This window comes from Nannospalax galili, unplaced genomic scaffold (assembly GCF_000622305.1).
Source record: "Nannospalax galili isolate Female #2095 unplaced genomic scaffold, S.galili_v1.0 scaffold600, whole genome shotgun sequence".
In the NCBI taxonomy this organism is placed as follows: domain Eukaryota; kingdom Metazoa; phylum Chordata; class Mammalia; order Rodentia; family Spalacidae; genus Nannospalax; species Nannospalax galili.
Window position 1 is genome coordinate 825,636 of NW_008348789.1, and position 19,235 is coordinate 844,870.

At 36.8% G+C, this 19,235-nt stretch overlaps 1 protein-coding gene across 2 annotated transcripts in view; it reads right to left on the bottom strand.

The window, feature by feature from the left end:
* Positions 1-19,235, bottom strand: part of Cdh12 (cadherin 12) — a 1,253,457-nt gene that overhangs the window by 50,966 nt on the left and 1,183,256 nt on the right. For both annotated transcript variants that reach the window (XM_008846023.1, XM_008846025.1), the window contains one exon: positions 16,575-16,828. In XM_008846023.1, the coding sequence (XP_008844245.1) occupies positions 16,575-16,828 (254 nt within the window). The remainder of the gene's footprint in view (positions 1-16,574; positions 16,829-19,235) is intronic.

Sequence of the window (19,235 nt, forward strand, 5' to 3'; positions counted from 1 at the left end):
TGTTTAATGGAGGTCCCCGTTTGCCATTTGTTAAGGGAAATATCCATCATTCTTTATAACTCATGTATCTCAATTTCTCTGAGCACTGTCTGCCTTAATATTTATATCTGTACATTATCCTTAAATTATTTTATTATTTGATTCAATATAATTCTGGGCAATGTGTTGATCTTCTTTAAAACTGGTGATATTCAAATAGAATGTGGGCTTTGGCCAATGTATTACAACTTGTATTGATTTGTGTATGTGATATGATTGGTCCTGCTGATATCATTTTAAATTACTTAAAGGAAAAAAATTAGATTTGGCATATTGAGTATGCTGGTTTGAATGATAATTACTCCCCATTAAATCAAATATTTGAATATTTGTCCCTAGTTGGTGGTGCTGTTTAGGAGGCCATGAAACATTTATGAGGTGTGGCCTTACTGAAGGAAACAGGTCATAGGGTCAGGCTGTGAGAGTTCATAACCTTGCCATACTTCTGGTTTGCTTTGTGGTTGTCGTTGAAGACGTGATCCCTGAATTTCAGCTCATGTTGCCATACTTCCCATTTGCTGCTATGCTCAGCATCATTGACTCTCATCCCTGTGGAATTGTATGCCAAAATAAATTATTTCTTCTATAAATCACTTTTGGTTATGGTGTTTTATTACAGTAACAGGAAATTAATACATTGAATCATCAAGCTCCTACCCTACGCATACAATCTGGTACTTAAGTATGGTGTTGAATTCAATGGTTAGTACTGTATTTCTTGGCTGTGGTATAGCTAAACGTTTATGCTATAAGCAAGCATAGCTAGCAATTTAAGAGTATTGTATTCACAGGTAGGAAACATCGCTAAATTTGCAATGTGTTTCACAGGCATAGTGAGAAGCTTCATTTGATCTCCAACCCCCGCAAAAGCTCACCATGGTGGCATGCACTTGTGATACTAGCAACATCAAGATGAGAGACAGAAACAGAGTTCTGGAGAGTCTTGGTTAGCTAGTTACGAATTGGCAATTTCAAATTCATACCATTTATCTCCAAGAATTTGTAGAATTCTTCCTTCTCTGCATCTATGTGCTATTGTTACATATTCACATGTATCTGCATATATTGATAGGGTATATATGGTTTCTCTTCTGACTTCTACACACATGTATTTGTATACTTACATACATACATGAACCCACATGCAAACATGGAATCCTCTGTACGCATGTACATATACATGTACACACACAAGTATATTATTTAAGACAATCAGCTTCTTCTAATTTATTGATAACATTCTTAATTGAAATTCTAAGTTTTCTGAGGCTTATATAGTATCTCAGTTATAGAAAAAATGGAAAAATGGTCTGTTCACTAATTTGAGAACATAATCTAAACAATTGTTTTAAACAGAAGTTAAATTTATTCAGTGGCTCATTGTCCATATAAATCACAATTAACTGTGGTTTTTACGTTTTTCTGAAAACACTTAAAATTTCAAGAATTTATATCGTGTAAATATTAAGTTTTGAATTCATCTGGGAATTTAGCAACATACTAAAACATTTGCCTAGAAAGCACAAAGCTCTAGAACTTAATCCACAGCATCAAATAAAGCACTAAGATAAAAAATATAATATTCTTTAATATTCTAAATATTTATTTAAATTGGTATTGATATAAATATACCGAGAAGCATAAGTATCTACTAATCATAGTATGTAAATTTCCTGTACTAGTTTAGTCTAAATGTCATCTAAATTATGGGGTATTCCTGAGACTTTGTGAAATACAGCATGAAAAACTGTAATTTTTAAGAGAGAGGTAATTGGGTGATACACAAATACACTTGTGTGGTTGTGTACCTTTCCCTACAATGCCTATTCTCCTTGCCTTCTACATAATTTTCAAATTAATTTTGACTTTATCAGACTTGTAGAATATAGTATAGCATGTTACAGAAATTAACTGAGAAAAAAGAGTTGCCTAAGCATCAAATTATCTTAACTAATTCATATGAGTGTATATATTATATCCTCTTCTTCCTTCTTTCCTTCTATGTGATTTTATATTATTTCTTAGAAAAAAAATCCTAGTCCACAAATCTGTGCTTGGTTCTAGCATTAATTGGTGGACTACAACAACCTGAACTTTAAAGTAGCTGTTCTACCCAGCTTACTCACACACCTTTGAAGCATAGACCAGGAACACAGGGATTCAGGCTCTGTTAAACAAAATGGGGTTTTTGGCTCTCTCTATATTGTTTTCTGTTTCTCATCACTTATATATAACTTGGGGGGATTTGTCACTTGTCTTCAGAGTGATATCTATAAAAATGACTGCCACACTCTTTGATGCACCTGAAATTGAGTTTTCCTAAGCTGAACATCTTTACCATTTCCCAATTGCTGGCCAAGTCTAAAACTATAGGCCTGGTCCTACCTTCTGGTCTTTACCTGATGCCCTTTGACCGACAGAATGCTGCTTGACTGAAGTTTCAATGTTAAACATTGTCCATTTTCTATTGTGATATTTGCTCAGCTAGAAGAAAGTAACACAATATCTTTGATGCATTGGTAATGAAAAAAAAAAAAAAAACCTCAGGACACTTTCAGGAAAGGATAACACATTTCTAAAAGTTATTTTCAGAAGCCACATCCTCTGAGTGTCTGAGAGTGAACTCTTTCATGTTTTATTTGGGTGTGATACAGTCTAGAGTTTCAAACTAAAGATATAATATCTGATATGTAATTAATTATAATGCTATATATGACCAAATCAACTGTTTAATTTGGTCAAGTCACTATTTTCAATAAACAAACACCATAAATATATAATAATCAAACCATCACATATTTAGTGATTAAATAAAATTTAAATGAAAGAATCAATATTTGTTACCTAAGTAACTAATGGCTCAATTATATTATGCTTGTTGCTGGGGAATCTGTTTTTTAAATGAATAGAAACATAAATTGTAATATTAAATTAACATACGCATATGCATATTTCAGAAGCCCAGTATCAGTTTCCAGGAATCACACTGGGCTCACAACTGCTTCTAACTCCAGCTCCATGGGGAATTTCAGCACTCTTCTGACTTCCTCAAGTGCTGCCCTCACTTGAACATAATCCCACACCAACACTCACGTACACAGAATTACAAATAAAATAAATCTTAACAAACTGAAATTTCATTAGAAGTCATTTTTATCTGTATTTAGGCCTCTGCCATGTTTTGTCACTATGTTGTTTAACCACATTATATTCTAATGTCCTATAATATCTGGTTTTAATAAAGTGTAGAAAATATTTCGCTTATTATTTTTATTTTTCCTGTATGAGTGTATTGCCTGCATGCATGTGAGTGCACCCATGTGGTGCAATGCCAGGGAGGTCAGAAAAGGGACTTGGATTCCTCTGCAACTGGAGTTAAGGATGGTCCGTAGCCGCCATGTGGGTGCTGTGAATCAAACCCGGTCTTCTGCAAGAGCAATCAGTGCTCTTAACCACTGAGCCATCTCTCAAGCCTCTAATTAATTAATTTAAATTTTTTTTTTCATTTTTTATATGTATGAGTGCATAGCCTGCATATATGTAAGTGCACCTATGTTGTACAATGCCCAGAAAGGCAGAAGAGGACATTAGAGATCCTGGAAATGAAGTTACCAATGGTTGTTAGTTGTCATGTGGGTACTGGGGACCAAAAGCGGGTCCTCTGCAAAAACAATCAGTGTTCTTAACCACTGAGATAACTCTCCAGCCCCTTGTTATTTTTTTAGAAGAAATGTTATATGGCAGATGAGAAAAAAAAATCTTATATTTCATTTTGAAGTAATGAAAATATAGGAAGGCTGATACGCATCAGGGAAAGCAACATCTCTTTGTTTAGATAAAAACAGACGGGAAAGTATCCATACTTCATCTTAGTTACTAACATTGGTGTTGTTTTTCCACTTTATTTCATTTTTGTCTTATTGTGAGGAAAATAAAAAATTTGGTTCAATTTACTTCAATAAAGATTCCCCTTATCATCAAATTCATGTACCTCATTTATTTCAATTGTTTCCTAAGCATATGAATTAAACTTTTATCTTAGGAGTCACCTCGTGTTCACCACAACCACTGCGTGCTGCTTTACTGCTTATGCTTAGGCTCGTCCCTTTAGTTCCTCTTACTTGCCTCCCCTTCCTGTTTCCTCAACCTTTTATTCATCCTTAAATTCTTCTCCACTGATTTAAAAATTTGAAGATATATCATAGTTTGGAAAGTTTATACTGTCTTTTAAACAGCTTATTGAGAAACTACATGCTTTGTATAATTGGAAAAGTTTAGTAAAGTCATAACTCTTCTGTTCTTACAGTGCTCATTTTAAAATATGCAATTTCTTTTTCTAATATTTAATTATTATTTTTATTTTATGTCTATGAGTGTATTGCCTGCATGTAAGTGCACCCAAGTCGTGCAGTGCCTGAGAAGGTCAGAAGAAGTTGTTAGATGCCCTGGAACTGGAGCTATAGATGGTTGTTAACCACCATGTGGGTGCTGGGACTTGAACTCTGCTCCTCTGCAAAAGCACTCAGTGCTCTTAACTGCTGAGCCATCCCTCCAGCCCCAAATACACAATTTCTTAAGAATCAGAAATTCATCATAATCCATGTTATTAAGTTATGATTGCTGTATTTTCATTCCCTTCAGTGTTTCACAATTTCCCCATTGTTCATTTTTTCCTTGTTTTTGGTTTTGATAATACCCACACATGGTCTTCTAAGTCTGTTTCCTGCTGCATATCAGGGTGTAAGCATCCACTTCCTCATTACTTACTAGTCTCCAGGTTCACCTGTTCCATGTTTTTCAAATGGACATTATGACAGGCAAAATAACTCTAACTTAGAAAACTTATCTGTCCCTAAAGTTCTACATATTGCATTTATTTACTATTTATTTATTTATTTATTTATTTATTTATTTTCACTGACAGAAACCTTGTAGAAGAAAGCTCTACTGATAAGAAAATTAGGTTTATAGAAAGAATCAATTTGGGTTCCATCTTTCATAGTTAATAGAATAAATGCAGAGTTTGGGTTTTTTTATGAATTGAAAATAAAAAGCTATTATCTGATCAGAAAAGAATATACTCAGCAAACATTAGAATCACCTCCCTAAAAACATCTCTGACCATAAAAATCCTGAAAGTTTTGTTTAGACCTAATTGCCGCCTCATTTCATCACCTTCTGCCATTTAAGGTGCAGGACACTGCCACAGACTGCCTCAAGCCCTAACTGGATCTTTTGCCTTTACTCAAGATAGCCCCAAGGGAGCTTCATAATGCCACCTAGAGGGCATCTATTGCTTTTTTTAAAAATCTGTATTATTTTAATTTAGCCCAGCTAGTTTTTAATTGGATGTTTTATTTTCATACAATACAGTTTGTCGATATTTAGGTGCCCTCCCAAATCTGTATCTCCCCATACTGCCCACAATCCAATTTAATGTACTCTTTCAGGCTCTCACTAGATGATCAGAGCTGGCCTGAAACTCTGGAACTTGCTTTTTATTTCTTACAAAAATCATAGTGTTTACTTTATCTAATCTGTTTATAACTAACTGATGCTAACGTTCTAATTAAGATACAAAAGCAAGTATATCTTCTTTAGTTGAAATGTGAAAGGAAAGGAAATATATTTCCAGTAGGAAACATACATCAAAGGATGTATTGCTCTGTCTGTAATACTTGTGTGTGTAAACAGAATACTTTTACAAGAACATCTGACTGCTCTTAATATCCTTATCACAGTTTAAGCATGGCACTTCATAATTTTTATCAGTGTTTGACAAATTTGTTCTGAAAACTGTAAATTGCTTCATCAGCATACTCTCTTGAAATGAATCACATGCCATCGTTATAGGTCACTATTGATTCTATTTACTCTCTCTAGCAACCATAATGCTGTGATGGAAAAATGTAGTTTCATCTAAATATATTCTTAATTGAAGACCTCAATAAATATATTGATATATATCATATTTGAAGAAGAGCTTTAATTCATTCTTTCTCTGACTGTTTCTCTCTGTGTGTTTCTCTCTCTGTGTTCCTCCCTCTCTCATCTCTATCTCTCTGTCTCTATCTCTCTGTCTCTCTTTTTATTCTCCTTTCTTGTAGGAAACCAGAATGTCAGACCCTAGGGTGAGATGAGCCTAAAACTTTTAAGTCCATGCTGCATTCTCTGGTAAAGGGAGGGGCACTGAAAACAGTAGCTCTGATAATCCCTGTCTTGCAGAACACTGCCAGACTGGCAGGAGAAAGTGGCAGGTCATAAGTGCAGGCTCCTTGCTCTGTGTGAAAGCGTCTTGGTCAACAACCCTTAGCTTATCTCCCAATAAATTACTGGATAGGCACTGGTAACCTTGAGTAAAAGTTTAAGAATCCTTCTGGTACCAACTAACTGACTATATGTCCTGTTTCTTTGTACCCTAAATCTTTGTATGTGACTGCCATATCCCACGTGACTTCCAGTTCCTTGGGATGTATAAAAACCATCTGAATTTTTGCTTATGTGAAGGAAACCAAGTCCCAGAGTTGTTATTCTGTTGCCGAATCAAGTCTCTCTGCCCCAAAGCCAGTAGGTCCCCCACTGAGCAAAGTAAACCTGAGTCCCTATACCTTCTAATTAATGTTGTTTTTTTCATGGATATAATTTTTCTACTTGTTAGTAAATTTACAATCTGAAAACATCCCACATTCTTCTAACTCATTGAACTAGGTATGACACAGCTTATTGCAAGATTGTGCAATATCATAAGTGAGCTATTATAATCACATGCAACTATATCTTGTCTCTATGTTTGTACTGAGGAAAGCCTAAAAGATGAATAAGGCACACGAGTATCAAGAGATGATTAGAGTCTCAGGGTTCTGATTTAATGAGCAGACCAATCCCTTTATGAAGTCACAATATGGGGCATTATTGAGAAGGGATAAAGGCAGGAAGTAGAGCTATGGGACAGGAATTAGGACATGGGAGATTTTTTTTTCTTGGGGTTATATCTTGCTCTGGTTCTTTTTTATTTGCCCGTTCTCTGTTTCCTGCTCAGATTGAGGCCAAGAAGGTCATCCATCTTATGCTTCAGTTACCATGGTTCACTGCCCAAGTCAAGTGTGTGGGACTAAACAAACATTGCTTGAAACTTCTGAAACTGCAAGGCAGAATAATCTTGATGCTGTTGAGCTGTTTATGTTAGGTATTTGGTCACAACAATTAAAAGTAACAATTTATTACACATTTAAAGTAATTAGTATTAAATGTATACTTAATAACTTTTATCTCTAGGGGCTGGAGAGATGGTTCAGCAGTTAAAAACACTGGCTGTTCTTCCAGAGAACCTGGGTCTGATTACCAGAACCTACATGGCAGCTAACAACCATCTCTACCTCCATTTCCAGAGGGATCCAACACCTTCTTTTGGCCCTGTGGGCATTGCATGATACAGGTGCACTTACATACACACAGGCAAAACATTCATACACATACAATAAAAATGATAGCTGAAATATTTTAAAAATCTCTCTGTCTGTCTGTCTCTCTGTCTGTCTCTCTCTCTGTCTACATGGCAGCTAACAACCATCTCTACCTCCATTTCCAGAGGGATCCAACACCTTCTTTTGGCCCTGTGGGCATTGCATGATACAGGTGCACTTACATACACACAGGCAAAACATTCATACACATACAATAAAAATGATAGCTGAAATATTTTAAAAATCTCTCTGTCTGTCTGTCTCTCTGTCTGTCTCTCTCTCTGTCTCTCTCTCTCTCTCTCTCTCAGCAATGAAATAATTATAGAGGAGAGGAAAAGAGTTGTGAAATATGTGCTCCCTCAGCACTTGGCTATAAAGTCAATATCCTGAATCTCCAGCAGTTAAAATAATCAGGTCAGACAAGAAATTTAAAATATACTGAACTGGGAAATCTTTTACTTGGTGGGGATTACATGAAGCACAGCAGTACAACCTGAAAATTAGATCTCCATCTGAGACTTTTACAAAGCTTCCATAACTGGTCAAACACAGAGAACAAGTGTCTGTGAGATGTCCAGCCCTATGTGACACATCCACAATGCAACATCTACACCAAAGACTTATTGTAAATCCCAGAAGATGGGAGCAGAAAAAATGTAAGAGTCAGAGGGACAAGACATCTGCTGCTATTTAAAGCATTCTAGACATGATAGCAAAGTTATACCCATGAATCTCCACAGTATAGCAGTCTAATAAGATCTTGTTATAACAACAAAACCAGTTGACATAAGCAAATGCGTTTCTGGAGGTCCCAACCCATGAGGAGTTGCATTCAATCAATGGAGGCTGACGGAAGGAGAACCAATTTCTCAAGGGACTAGCTCACTAAGGGGTTATCTAACACACATACTCACACTCTCTCTTTCTCTCTGTCTCTGTCTCTGTCTCTCTCTCTCTATATATATATATGTATATGCATGTATATGTAGCAATAATAAGGAAAGTAAACCACAAGAATTTGTGAAAGAGTGAGAGGACATGAGAGGAGTTGGAGGGAGTCTGTGAGGGATTGAAATAATGTAAAGACTATACACATATATGGTATACACATACCATACATATTTAAAAATTGATCACCATATTAAACTCTTATCTGGACACTAAGTCATTAAATATATTAATAAGACAATACAAATTGTTTAAAAATTATAAAGCTTGGATGGGTGTGGTGGCACATATCTTAAGTCCTATTACTCAGGTGACAGAGGCAGGTGGATCTCTCTGAGTTCAAGGCCAGCCTGGTCTACAGAGTGAGTTCTAGTATAGCTGGGCCTACAGGGAGACCCTGTCTCAAAAAAGACCAAAAAAAAAAAAAAAGCTTGGCTCTCTTATTTCAATCTTCATTAAAATTAGCTCTATAGGTTTGCATCACAAGTCTTTTGAACTTGGTCAAAACCCTTAGTTATGCCTGAATCTTTTTAAGAAATTAAAACCTATACTGAAAATTCAAAAACATATATTATATATTTTAATCCAATTTGACCCATGTCAATATGGTTTCAGTATTATTTAGTGTTTTTCAGATTTAGTTAAGTTCCTATAAGTTTTAGATTACATAAATGTATGTAAATAATTAGAATATTTTCAGGTATGCAAAAAATGTCAAAGTTATCATATTCTAAAGAATCATCAACTGTAAACTTTTACTGCCTCTGTTGATGATACAGCACATGGGAAGGAAGCTGTGTAATTAGAGATGAGCTTTTGAAAGGAATATTGGAACCCCCACTCTTTTCCCTTCTCCTAGCTTCAGGGCTTCCATGAGCTGAACAGGCCCTCCTAGACTTACATACCCATCACCATAATGTACTGTGATGCCACAAGCACAAAGCCCAAGGGCAAACTGGTACTTAAGTGTCAGAAGTATGTTAAGTAAGCTCCTGAATATGTAAAATTTAGCATTTAATAAAATTTTCTAGATACGAATCATTTATCCTAACAAAATATAATTAATTAAATATTGTATATATTAGAATTGATCTGTATGTATACATTTTGTCAAATCCATCACAAGTAGATTATGTATCTATCATTATTATATCTTTAATATAATCTTTTCTTTTTCTAAATTTTTTGGAGAACAGCTCTCCCTGTAACCCCAGCTGGCATGGAACTACTTTTCAGACCAGGCTGTCCTCAATCTCACAGAGATTCAGTTGCTTCTGGCTCCTGTGAACCACCATGCCCAGGATTTTCTTTTTTAGGATCTTAACACATGTATTTTGATACTTGTCAAGCTTATGCTCTATTATCTTAGCAAAATGTCACAAGGCCAATTTCTGCTTTTCTTTAAAAAAAAAAGGTTGTATTTATTTATTTATTTTAGTAAAGTGAACTCTGTTTTTTTTTTCCAGCTTCCATAAATGGGAGCTAAATGCCATGTGAACATTTTCAAGTAGACTTCATGTAATAACCAGCTTCAGAAAAATAATTCTCTTGTGGGTCTTAAACACTAAGAATAGTATTTCTGTGACGAAGTCAAACCAGGCAAAATACCCCAGAGATGATCACATTCAGCTAAGTGCTGCAGTTTCTAAACTCCACTTTGCCCTAATAGATACGTTTCCTTGAGCTTCTTGGAGGAGCTCCTTACAAAATTCCCCCTTCCTTTTCCTTCCATCTCCACCAGCATATACACAGTAGCTCTAGGTTTTTGACTTTATGTTTTTCAAAAATTTCTGTGTATTTATCTCCCGCATAATTTCAACTGATTAAGAATATATAGTGTATGTTTTAGTAGACATATTTTAAGCTTCTGTTAAATAATTAATAAAAATATTCAGGAAGAATAGCTTCTGTCCACAAAACCAAGATATATTTTTCTTAGTTTAAACATTAAAAATTTATTCTTTCATAGTGTCTAGTTTCCTGCTTTGTAGTCTATGAAGTTTTCCATATACTATATTTTATTATTTAGAAGATAAAAAATTATTTAAAAAATTTTGCCTGCTACATTGAAAATTCTGATGATTAGGATAGACAGCACAGCCATTAAAGGATCAGGCTCATGACCCGATTGACAAAAATACTCATGATTCAAGTAAATATTGGAAAGCACATAACCAAAAGATTTTAGTCAATTTTTTGAGCACTTGCTTATATCATCTCTTTCCTGTAGCATTTATAATGTGAATTTTGATGCCATATATACATGTTTAGACCCATCACAATATGTATGAGCAACATATAGCTAATTATGTACCAAGATACAGTGTAATAACCCATGCATGCATACGTGTGTGTGTGTGTGTGTGTGTGTGTGTGTGTGTGTGTGTGTGTGTGGTTTTCTAGGAAGTATTTCCCATCAATTAATTACTAGGAACTTGGACAAAAGTCCAAAAGATGAAATACTGAAATCTTGATACTTCTCATATACTTTTCTATCTCCATCACTATTCAACTGTGTCGAATTTTTCTTCATGAAGATAACAGTTATAAGTGAATATGTAATTTTACTTAGGTGAAATTAACAACATGAATCCTGACATTCATTTATCCATGATGTGTTAAGTGATTTTTGAGACTTGTGTGATCCATGAAAAGCAATAAATACAATTAGCTTCCTTATGAGGTTTTTCTACTAATGGGAGAAACATCAAAACAAGTCACATGCACAGTTCTTATAATATGTTAGAAAATACTCTAAAAATATTCTATATCAGTTCTTCTTTTGGTCTTCACAAAACTCTTGCTGAGCAAGTGAAATTCAACTTTTTGTTGTCTACAATAATCTCACTTTCAAGAATGGGCACCACCTTAGGGTGAAAGGATGGAAAAATATTACAAGAAAGCAGAACTAATAACAATCAGGCATTGTGATTCTAATATCTGATGAAATAGTCTTCAAGTTAAAATTAATCAGAGGAGATAAAGAAGGTCATTTCATTCTGATCAAGAATCTGGAAAAGCTGTAACAAACCAAACCCAAACCCAGAAGAAATAATAAAAATCAGAGCAAAAATCAATGAAATAGAAATGAAGAAAATACTACAAAGAATCAAGGAATCTAAGAACTGATTCTTTGGAAAGATAAATAGAGACAGACTCTTAGTCCAGATAACCAAAAGAAAGAAAAAGAATATCAAATAAACAAAATCAGAGACGAAAGGGGAAAGATCATATAGGCACCAAAAAAAATCCAGACTACTATAAAGAAATACTTTAAAAACCTACACTCTATTAAATTAGAAAATAGAAAAGAAATGAATGATTCTCTGAATTCAATGGAAATATCAAAGTTAAACCATGAAGACATCAATGACTTAACAGGCCCATAACAAACTCAGGCCCCAAAGGATTCATAGCAGTATTTATTTGCTATTAACTAAATGTATATTTTCAGAATTCTTGAGGGGCTGGAGAGATGACCCATTTGGTATGTGTGCTTGTTCCACAAGCATGCTGACCTGAGATCAAATCCCACCTTTCATGTAAAAGAAAAGCAAGGTATGATCATGCACATTTATGACCCCCACTCTCTGCGGGCCACAGACACTAGTATCACAGTTGGTTGACTGGCAGACCAGCTCCAGGTTCAGGGAGTAACCCATGACAAAGAGCAATAGAGCAGAGCACCAGGAGTCCTCATCTTGTCTCCACATGGGCACTGGCACCCACCCCGCACACATGAATACACACACAAATTCATATGTTGAAATCTTAAACAAAATATGATGTTAGGAGATGGGCCTACTGAGAGGTACATAAACCTGCGGGTGGCATCCTTAAGGGAGAGGTTACTGTCCTACAAAGAATCTGGCAGATTTGTCTCTTCCTTGTATGAATAGAAAAAAATGATGCCCATCTGCTAAGTGAAGACGATACTATTACCAACACATTGGATCTGCTGTCACTTTGGTCATGGACTTCAAATTGTCCTGAATTAAGACATGTAAATTATTGTTGCCCAAGCCATTTATTCCATTGAGCTATGTGATAGCAACCTGAGTTGGCCAGGAGAGAAACTGGTACCAACTAGCAGGAGATGCCTTTTTAAAAAAATACCTAAAAAAGAAAAATAAAGACAGGGGTTTGAAGAAGTGACGTAGCAGTTAAGAGCACTGGCAGCTCTTACAGAAGACAGGGTTCAGTTTCCAGCACCCACATGGTGGCTAACAACCATCTATGACTGCAGTTTGAGGAGATCTGACACTCTTTCTGTCCTCTGCATGCATTACATGACAAGGGTTTACTTACATACATGCAGGTACAACACTCATACTCATAAAATAAAAATAAATAAGTTTTTAAAAATGTAAACAAATACCTAGAAAAGATCTAAGCAACTTTTAAATGGGGAAAATACTAGGGGTTAAAATAATTTTGAATTTCTACAAATTATAGACATTCAGAGTTACTCCAGTTAGTGATCTAAGGAAAAAAAACTGTAGAATTCTAGAAAGCAAGTTCTGTTCTGACAGACTAAGTTGTCACAAACAGAATATTGGGAGGACATCTGTGATAAAGTAATTCTGATAATGTACTAGAGGGAAATGAGGAAAGTTTTTAATTGGAGACTAAAGGAAACACATGTACGTGGTCAAGTAGAAAAGAATTTTGGCAAATAGCTTTTGGGTTCTTATGTTGTTCTTCAAGAAGACATAATTTTGAAGGGACAAATCTTTAGCTGCAATTTCTAAAAGTCATATTTAAGGATATACATCATTTCTCTATTTGCACAAAAATATGAAAGGTAATAAGTTAACTATATATAGGATTATTAAGTGAAAGAAAATCAGAATAGTAAAACTTTAAACATGTCACACAGCACTCATCAAAGAAGTTTCTTTTTGCAATAGATGGAGGCTACTGCAGAGTTGCATATCTGGTAAGGCACAGAGAACACACACCTGGGAGGTATCCAATACTAGGTGACACATCTTCAGTTGAATTTCTTACAACCAAGGTTCATGGAACATAGCAGAAGAAGGCATAGAGAGAGGGCTAATGTACCCTTCAACTCTCACCAGTGAGGCTTCCATGTACCTCAGAGTGCATTATACACAGAAGGCTACAACTGGCCAAGTTTTGGAGAATGAGAGACCATACAGTGTAGGATGGGACTCCTATATGGAACTTCACCAACCCACAGCTCAGGGGTCATTGTGGAAGAGGAGGCACATAGATTTTAAGAGCCAGGGCTGGTTCATGAGCATAAGGCGGTGGAAGGTTCTAGGCCACTGGAGGCTTACTCAGGTGAGCCTGCAGCAGTGTTGGCATCAAACCCAGGACCCCTGTCAGCTCAATTAAACAAGGGCCCAAAGGGGAGGTGAGAATATGTTGTGGGCCAGCACTAGATTGAGAAGTATTTAAGAATGATTGCTGCTGGGTGAGGGAGAGTATGACTTACATATGACCACTGGAAGGGCTGACTGGACTCCAGGGGACACATTCACATTGAAGGACATTTGTGTACAAACACCTGAATGAATAGGACTCTGCATGTATTGCAGAGTGCATAGGGTTCAGTTGAGGGGGTAGGGGAGGCATGGATGGGAGAGGGGTTGGAATTTGAGTGAGAACTGTTGTATGAAATTTTAAAAGCTCAATAAAAAAGAAGAAAAAAAATTAAATATTTCAGCCTTTGCCTGTTACAAAACGTAAAAAGTATTACCCCAAATGAGAAAGTGTGTTCAGAAGAGTACAAGAGGACTCTTGTGACAGATCCATGCTGGGACTGAAAAAGAGCAAAGAAATGAGAAAAACGCAGGAAGGTTCTCAAAGTTCTTAATCAGGACTACATCAGAGAACTATCTGCATATGTGCGCATCCTACTCCAAATAAGGAATCTGCACATATTTCAGCATCATTAGAAACTGGAGGAATGGCTGCTTTCACAAAGATATCAGTATAAGACCAATGCCCAGCAAAGACATAGGTTTGGGACTTCTTGGTATTGTTCTGTAACTATAACATGTACATAGCTGGGCTGACATTGAAAGCCACAGGTTGGATACTACCGGTCTGCACACTGTAAGAAATTATGCTCATTTTGCTGGATCCAGAAGGCCAGACCCCTGACTCAGTGGAGCAGGAAGATGGAGCCTTGAGACAGAGAAAGATCCTTCTCAAAACATCTGAGGTTAGGGCAATTTTTCCTGCTAGCTTTTGAAATTATGTGAGACCCACCATTCCTTTCTTCCCTCTTTCCCCTCTATGTCTGACATATTATTATATATACAAGTCATCTAACTTACTTAGTTTTCAACGCTCACAGTTAGAGAAGAATTTGCCAAGGATAGATCATAGCAGAAGCTTCCCTGATGTCTGGTTAGAAGAGCTGTGAAAGTTTAGACTCTAGAGTTGGCAATGGAATAATTTAAGATTGGGTGTGGAGGGGGCTTGCAGTTAGGGTGAAATGAACATATTTGAAACATGTGAAGGCAAAGAATGATCCAGATTTTAGTGTTAAGGATATGAGACTTGTGTCCCTCTCCCCACCAAATTCATGTCTTGAAATTCCCCATCTAAATGATGGTATTAAGAGTTGTGCCTTTTGGGAGATATTCATGAGTGGAGCGCCCTCATAATATGATTAGTGCTCATACAAAAGGACACATAGGGGGCTCAATTTGTCTTTCTGCCTTGTACAGATAGCAGGAGAAGATAGCATTTGCTAAACAGAAAGTTAGTTTATCAGACCCCAGGTACTGGCCTGTGAACTAGGCCTTTGTAGGCTCCAATGTTGTTGAGAAATTATTGCTGCTATTTAAGACACTAGGGTGTGGTATGTGTTCTGGACTGGCATACTTTTATTCATAGTAACTTGAGGGGTGGATTCAGATGAATATAAAGAGAAGACATAAATGCTTATGAGTTCTTTGCTGCAATTTAACTATATGCAATAATTATGCAAAGTCCACCAGTGAATATATTAGTTTCATCATCACTTTTCTCATACCATAGACTCTTTGGAGATATGTCTATATTTCTCTGTTTTTGCAAAGTGCTTTTTCTTCCAAAGTGCTATGTAAGAGTTGGAGTTGGGGCCTGGAGAGATGGCTCAGCAGCTAAGAGCAGTACTGCCGTCCAGAAGTATCAGGTTTGGTTTCTAACATCCATATTGTGCAGCTCACAATAAGTTACAACTCTAGGTCTGGGGGCTCCAATACTTCTGGCCAGCAAAGGCACCTGGACTCATGTGCACATGCCCTTACCAGTCACACACACACACACACACACACACACACACACACACACACACACACAAGATAAAAAAATAAAATAGATATTTTTTTACAAAGAGCTGGAATTGTAATCAGCATTAGAATCGTTGCTTATCACACACAAGGGGGGGCTGGTTTCAATCTTCTGAACTATAAGAAACACTTATCTTGTGTATCTTCTTAAGTATTGTTAAATTCTTATATATTTACTAATTTGCAGTCATTCATTCGCATCTCAAACACAGCAGGAGAAGATATGACGGTGAAGAAAGGGCTTTCGATTGAAATGTGAAAACAACTTCAGTTTGAAAATTAACTTGGAATAAGACAAAGATTTTAAAGACATTGCAAAGTATATTTATGTCCAATATATTCAAAATAATATGAAAGTGTGTCTTGATGTCACTAACCTTGGCAATAATTCTTTGGTGCTTTTTTGTTCAGTCATTTTTTTTTTCTTTTAGGTCTTTTTGAGACACGGTCTCCCTGTATCCCCAACTGGCCTGGCTTTGCTATGGAGACCAGGCTGGCCTCGAACTCACAGAGATCCACCTGCCTCTGCCTCCTGAGTGCTGAGTTTAAAGGCACCATGTCCTTTTTATAGATGAAATTTGCCATTTTTTAGCATGACAACATCGGTAAGCACCTTTGCACAGACTGATAGTAGCTGTTTTGAATCTCTATGACACAACTTCCATTTTTGCCCTGATGAAAATTCACTAAATTTTGTGACACAGGCTCTATTAATTAATACACATTTAGTCCCCGAGGGATTTTTGGGTGGCATTTGATTTAATTTAATTTAGTTTTATTTACCCATCACACATAAAAACAGTATTTTTCTCACCTAACAGCACTACTGCCCACATCAAGATCTTGTGCAGTGACAGCCCCGATGATGGTCCCCACTGGAGTGTCTTCATAAACCTCCATGGTGTAGAGTGGCTTGCTGAATACTGGTGGCTCATCCACATCCAACACGCTGATCTTTACTGTAGCAGTGTCTTTAAAAGGGCCCGCGGAGTGAAAACGGTGGTCAAGGTGAAGATTGGAGGCCTCTACTTTAAAGGTATAAGCCTTCTTCGTTTCAAAATCTAAAGGCTGCAGCGAGGACAAAATGAGGAGTTATATTTACATAGAACGGGACAAGAAAAGGTAAACATTGCTTCAAAGCAATCTTCCCAATTAATCATACAAGTTTCAATTTTCCTTTTCTTTTACAAATACAGGATAGAAAAGTACAAAGTCAACATTTAAGGACATTTAAAAAAAATCACCATCATGTAGATGTCACCTGTAATGTAAGTTCTGCTAATATACAGACAGAACTGGCAAAATCAACATGTGGACCTCAGGCCAGACAGAGCTTACTCACTTCTCTTAGCAGTGTTTCTATCCAATGCTGACATCTAGTGGATAACAGTAAAGATCCTAACAATGAGGAGGATGAAGCAACTGAGTTTGGACACAAATGAGTCCTAACAAACCATAGGAGGCTAGACATTATTTCTCATATTTCAACATTAATATCATTTTCTGTTAAGCACTCTTGAATGTCTAGGTATTTTGCTATAAAATACCTGCATTGAAATTTAAAAACAAACACAGAGATAATTATGGTCATATGTGTTCCCAGAACTCTATAAAAACTCAACCTGTGCTATAACTCATTGCAGGATATGTCAGTAGGATTTATGGCTTCAAATATGGATTAAAATGTTAAAGTAGAATGAACATAACGAAGGAAGTGTTTAAACATTTGCACTGATATTAAAGTTAGCTTGCCCCTAAATGTCAATATTAATATTTTAATATCAATAGCAAAAATATTATATTCTGGAAAAATTATGGGTCACTGGTGCTTTATTTCTTGGTTGGGGGTTGGCATGGGTCTTATTTTGTGCCATAGTCTGGTCCTGAACCAGCAATCCACTTACTAGGCATCCCTGGCACTGTGACAATAGGCAACGATGTAAATTAAAGCAATGACTCTGGGCCAGTGGTTCTGATCTGAGTTCTAATCATCAAAGAGGTACAAAGACCAGCATACATGTTTCATTTTCATAGTGATTTTCTGGAACCATTAAGAGCTTCTGTTTTCTAAGGCAGGCGATTCCCTACAGTGTAATTTCAATGATTAGCTAATTGCTGCATTAACATCTGTTCCTCTATCTAGTATACCTGAGGGGAAAAAATGGTTTTATTTTCATCCTTTTAAATATTATTGCATTTCATGTATTTCCTCTGAGAAAAATGAAAGATATTTTTAAACTCTATGCAATGCTTTAAAACTCTCACAATTCTTTAGAAGCTCTAATAGCAAAACAGTAATTTGCATGCAGCATCAAGTCTCTTTTGTAATAATTTTGAGGACCTGTTTGTTTTGGGGTGTTTTTTTGAGTAATTCTTTGTATTCTATATTATTTTTTTAATATATGGTTTTGTTTTACAAAATTATTTCTTTAATTTTATTGCCATTTACTCCTCTCTCGCTCTTCCTTTCTGACACAGGGTCTCCCTATAACCCAGTTGGGTCTGGAACTCTGTAGACCAGGCTGGCCTTAATCTCACAGAGATCTGCCTACCTCTTCCTCCCAAGTGCTGGGATTAAAGATGTGTGTCATTATGCCCAGTCTTCATCCCTTCACCATTGACAGAATATTTGAACCTCAGAAAAACCATAAGTTTCATTAGAGGAAGCCATAAAGGCATAAAAAAAATCAGAGTGGCCAAAAGTCTCTAAATCATAAAAGTAGAAAGTTTCCCCAGTGACCTCACAGCTATAGATTAAAGACCTGGCTCTGCACATCCCTTATCTGTTGGTCACTCCCAATCCTGAGAGGAAATGTTTGCGGAGTTCACCTGTCTCCTCTAAGGCCATAGATAACATTCCTGCCAGTTCCTGGGTAAATAATCTTGACAAGGAGACCTTTAAGCCCAGGCACTAACTTGACTCCCAACTAAGTGTAGTTGTGTCCACAACCCTGGTATAACCCCCCCCACCCAGTTTCTTTGTCTAGTTGTAGAAGCTTGGTTCCCATGGTCAGCCTCTACCTCTCACTGTATCTTCTTTGAATAAAGGAAGATACAGTCCTTGCCTGTTGCGGGTCTGGCTCTGGTTTCTTGTCTCCTACTCTTCTATCTTTCCTTTTATTTTCCCAAAATCTAACATTTGGTGGCCCACCCCAGAGGCCCCGGCCCTCTCTGGACCCTCTCCAAAGGCCTCTGGGCATCTCTGGCCTTGGTGACTGTTGAGTGTCCAACAGCCTTTCACTTGGAGCCTCTCCTTGGCTCCCTTCCTCCTAATTCTCCTCTACACCTTCTGATGCTCTTTGCTCTCTCCTTTTTCTGTATCTAGCCAGACCTCCGGGTGAGGAAGCCACCTTCTATTTGTTTCGCCCTCGCATCCACCACCTCTGGAGACAAGGTAGTCCAGGCCTGAGTCAGGGGCGCCACCAACCAGGTCACAGGGGCTCCGTGAGCCCCTGCCATTTGGGGGGCTCCGGGA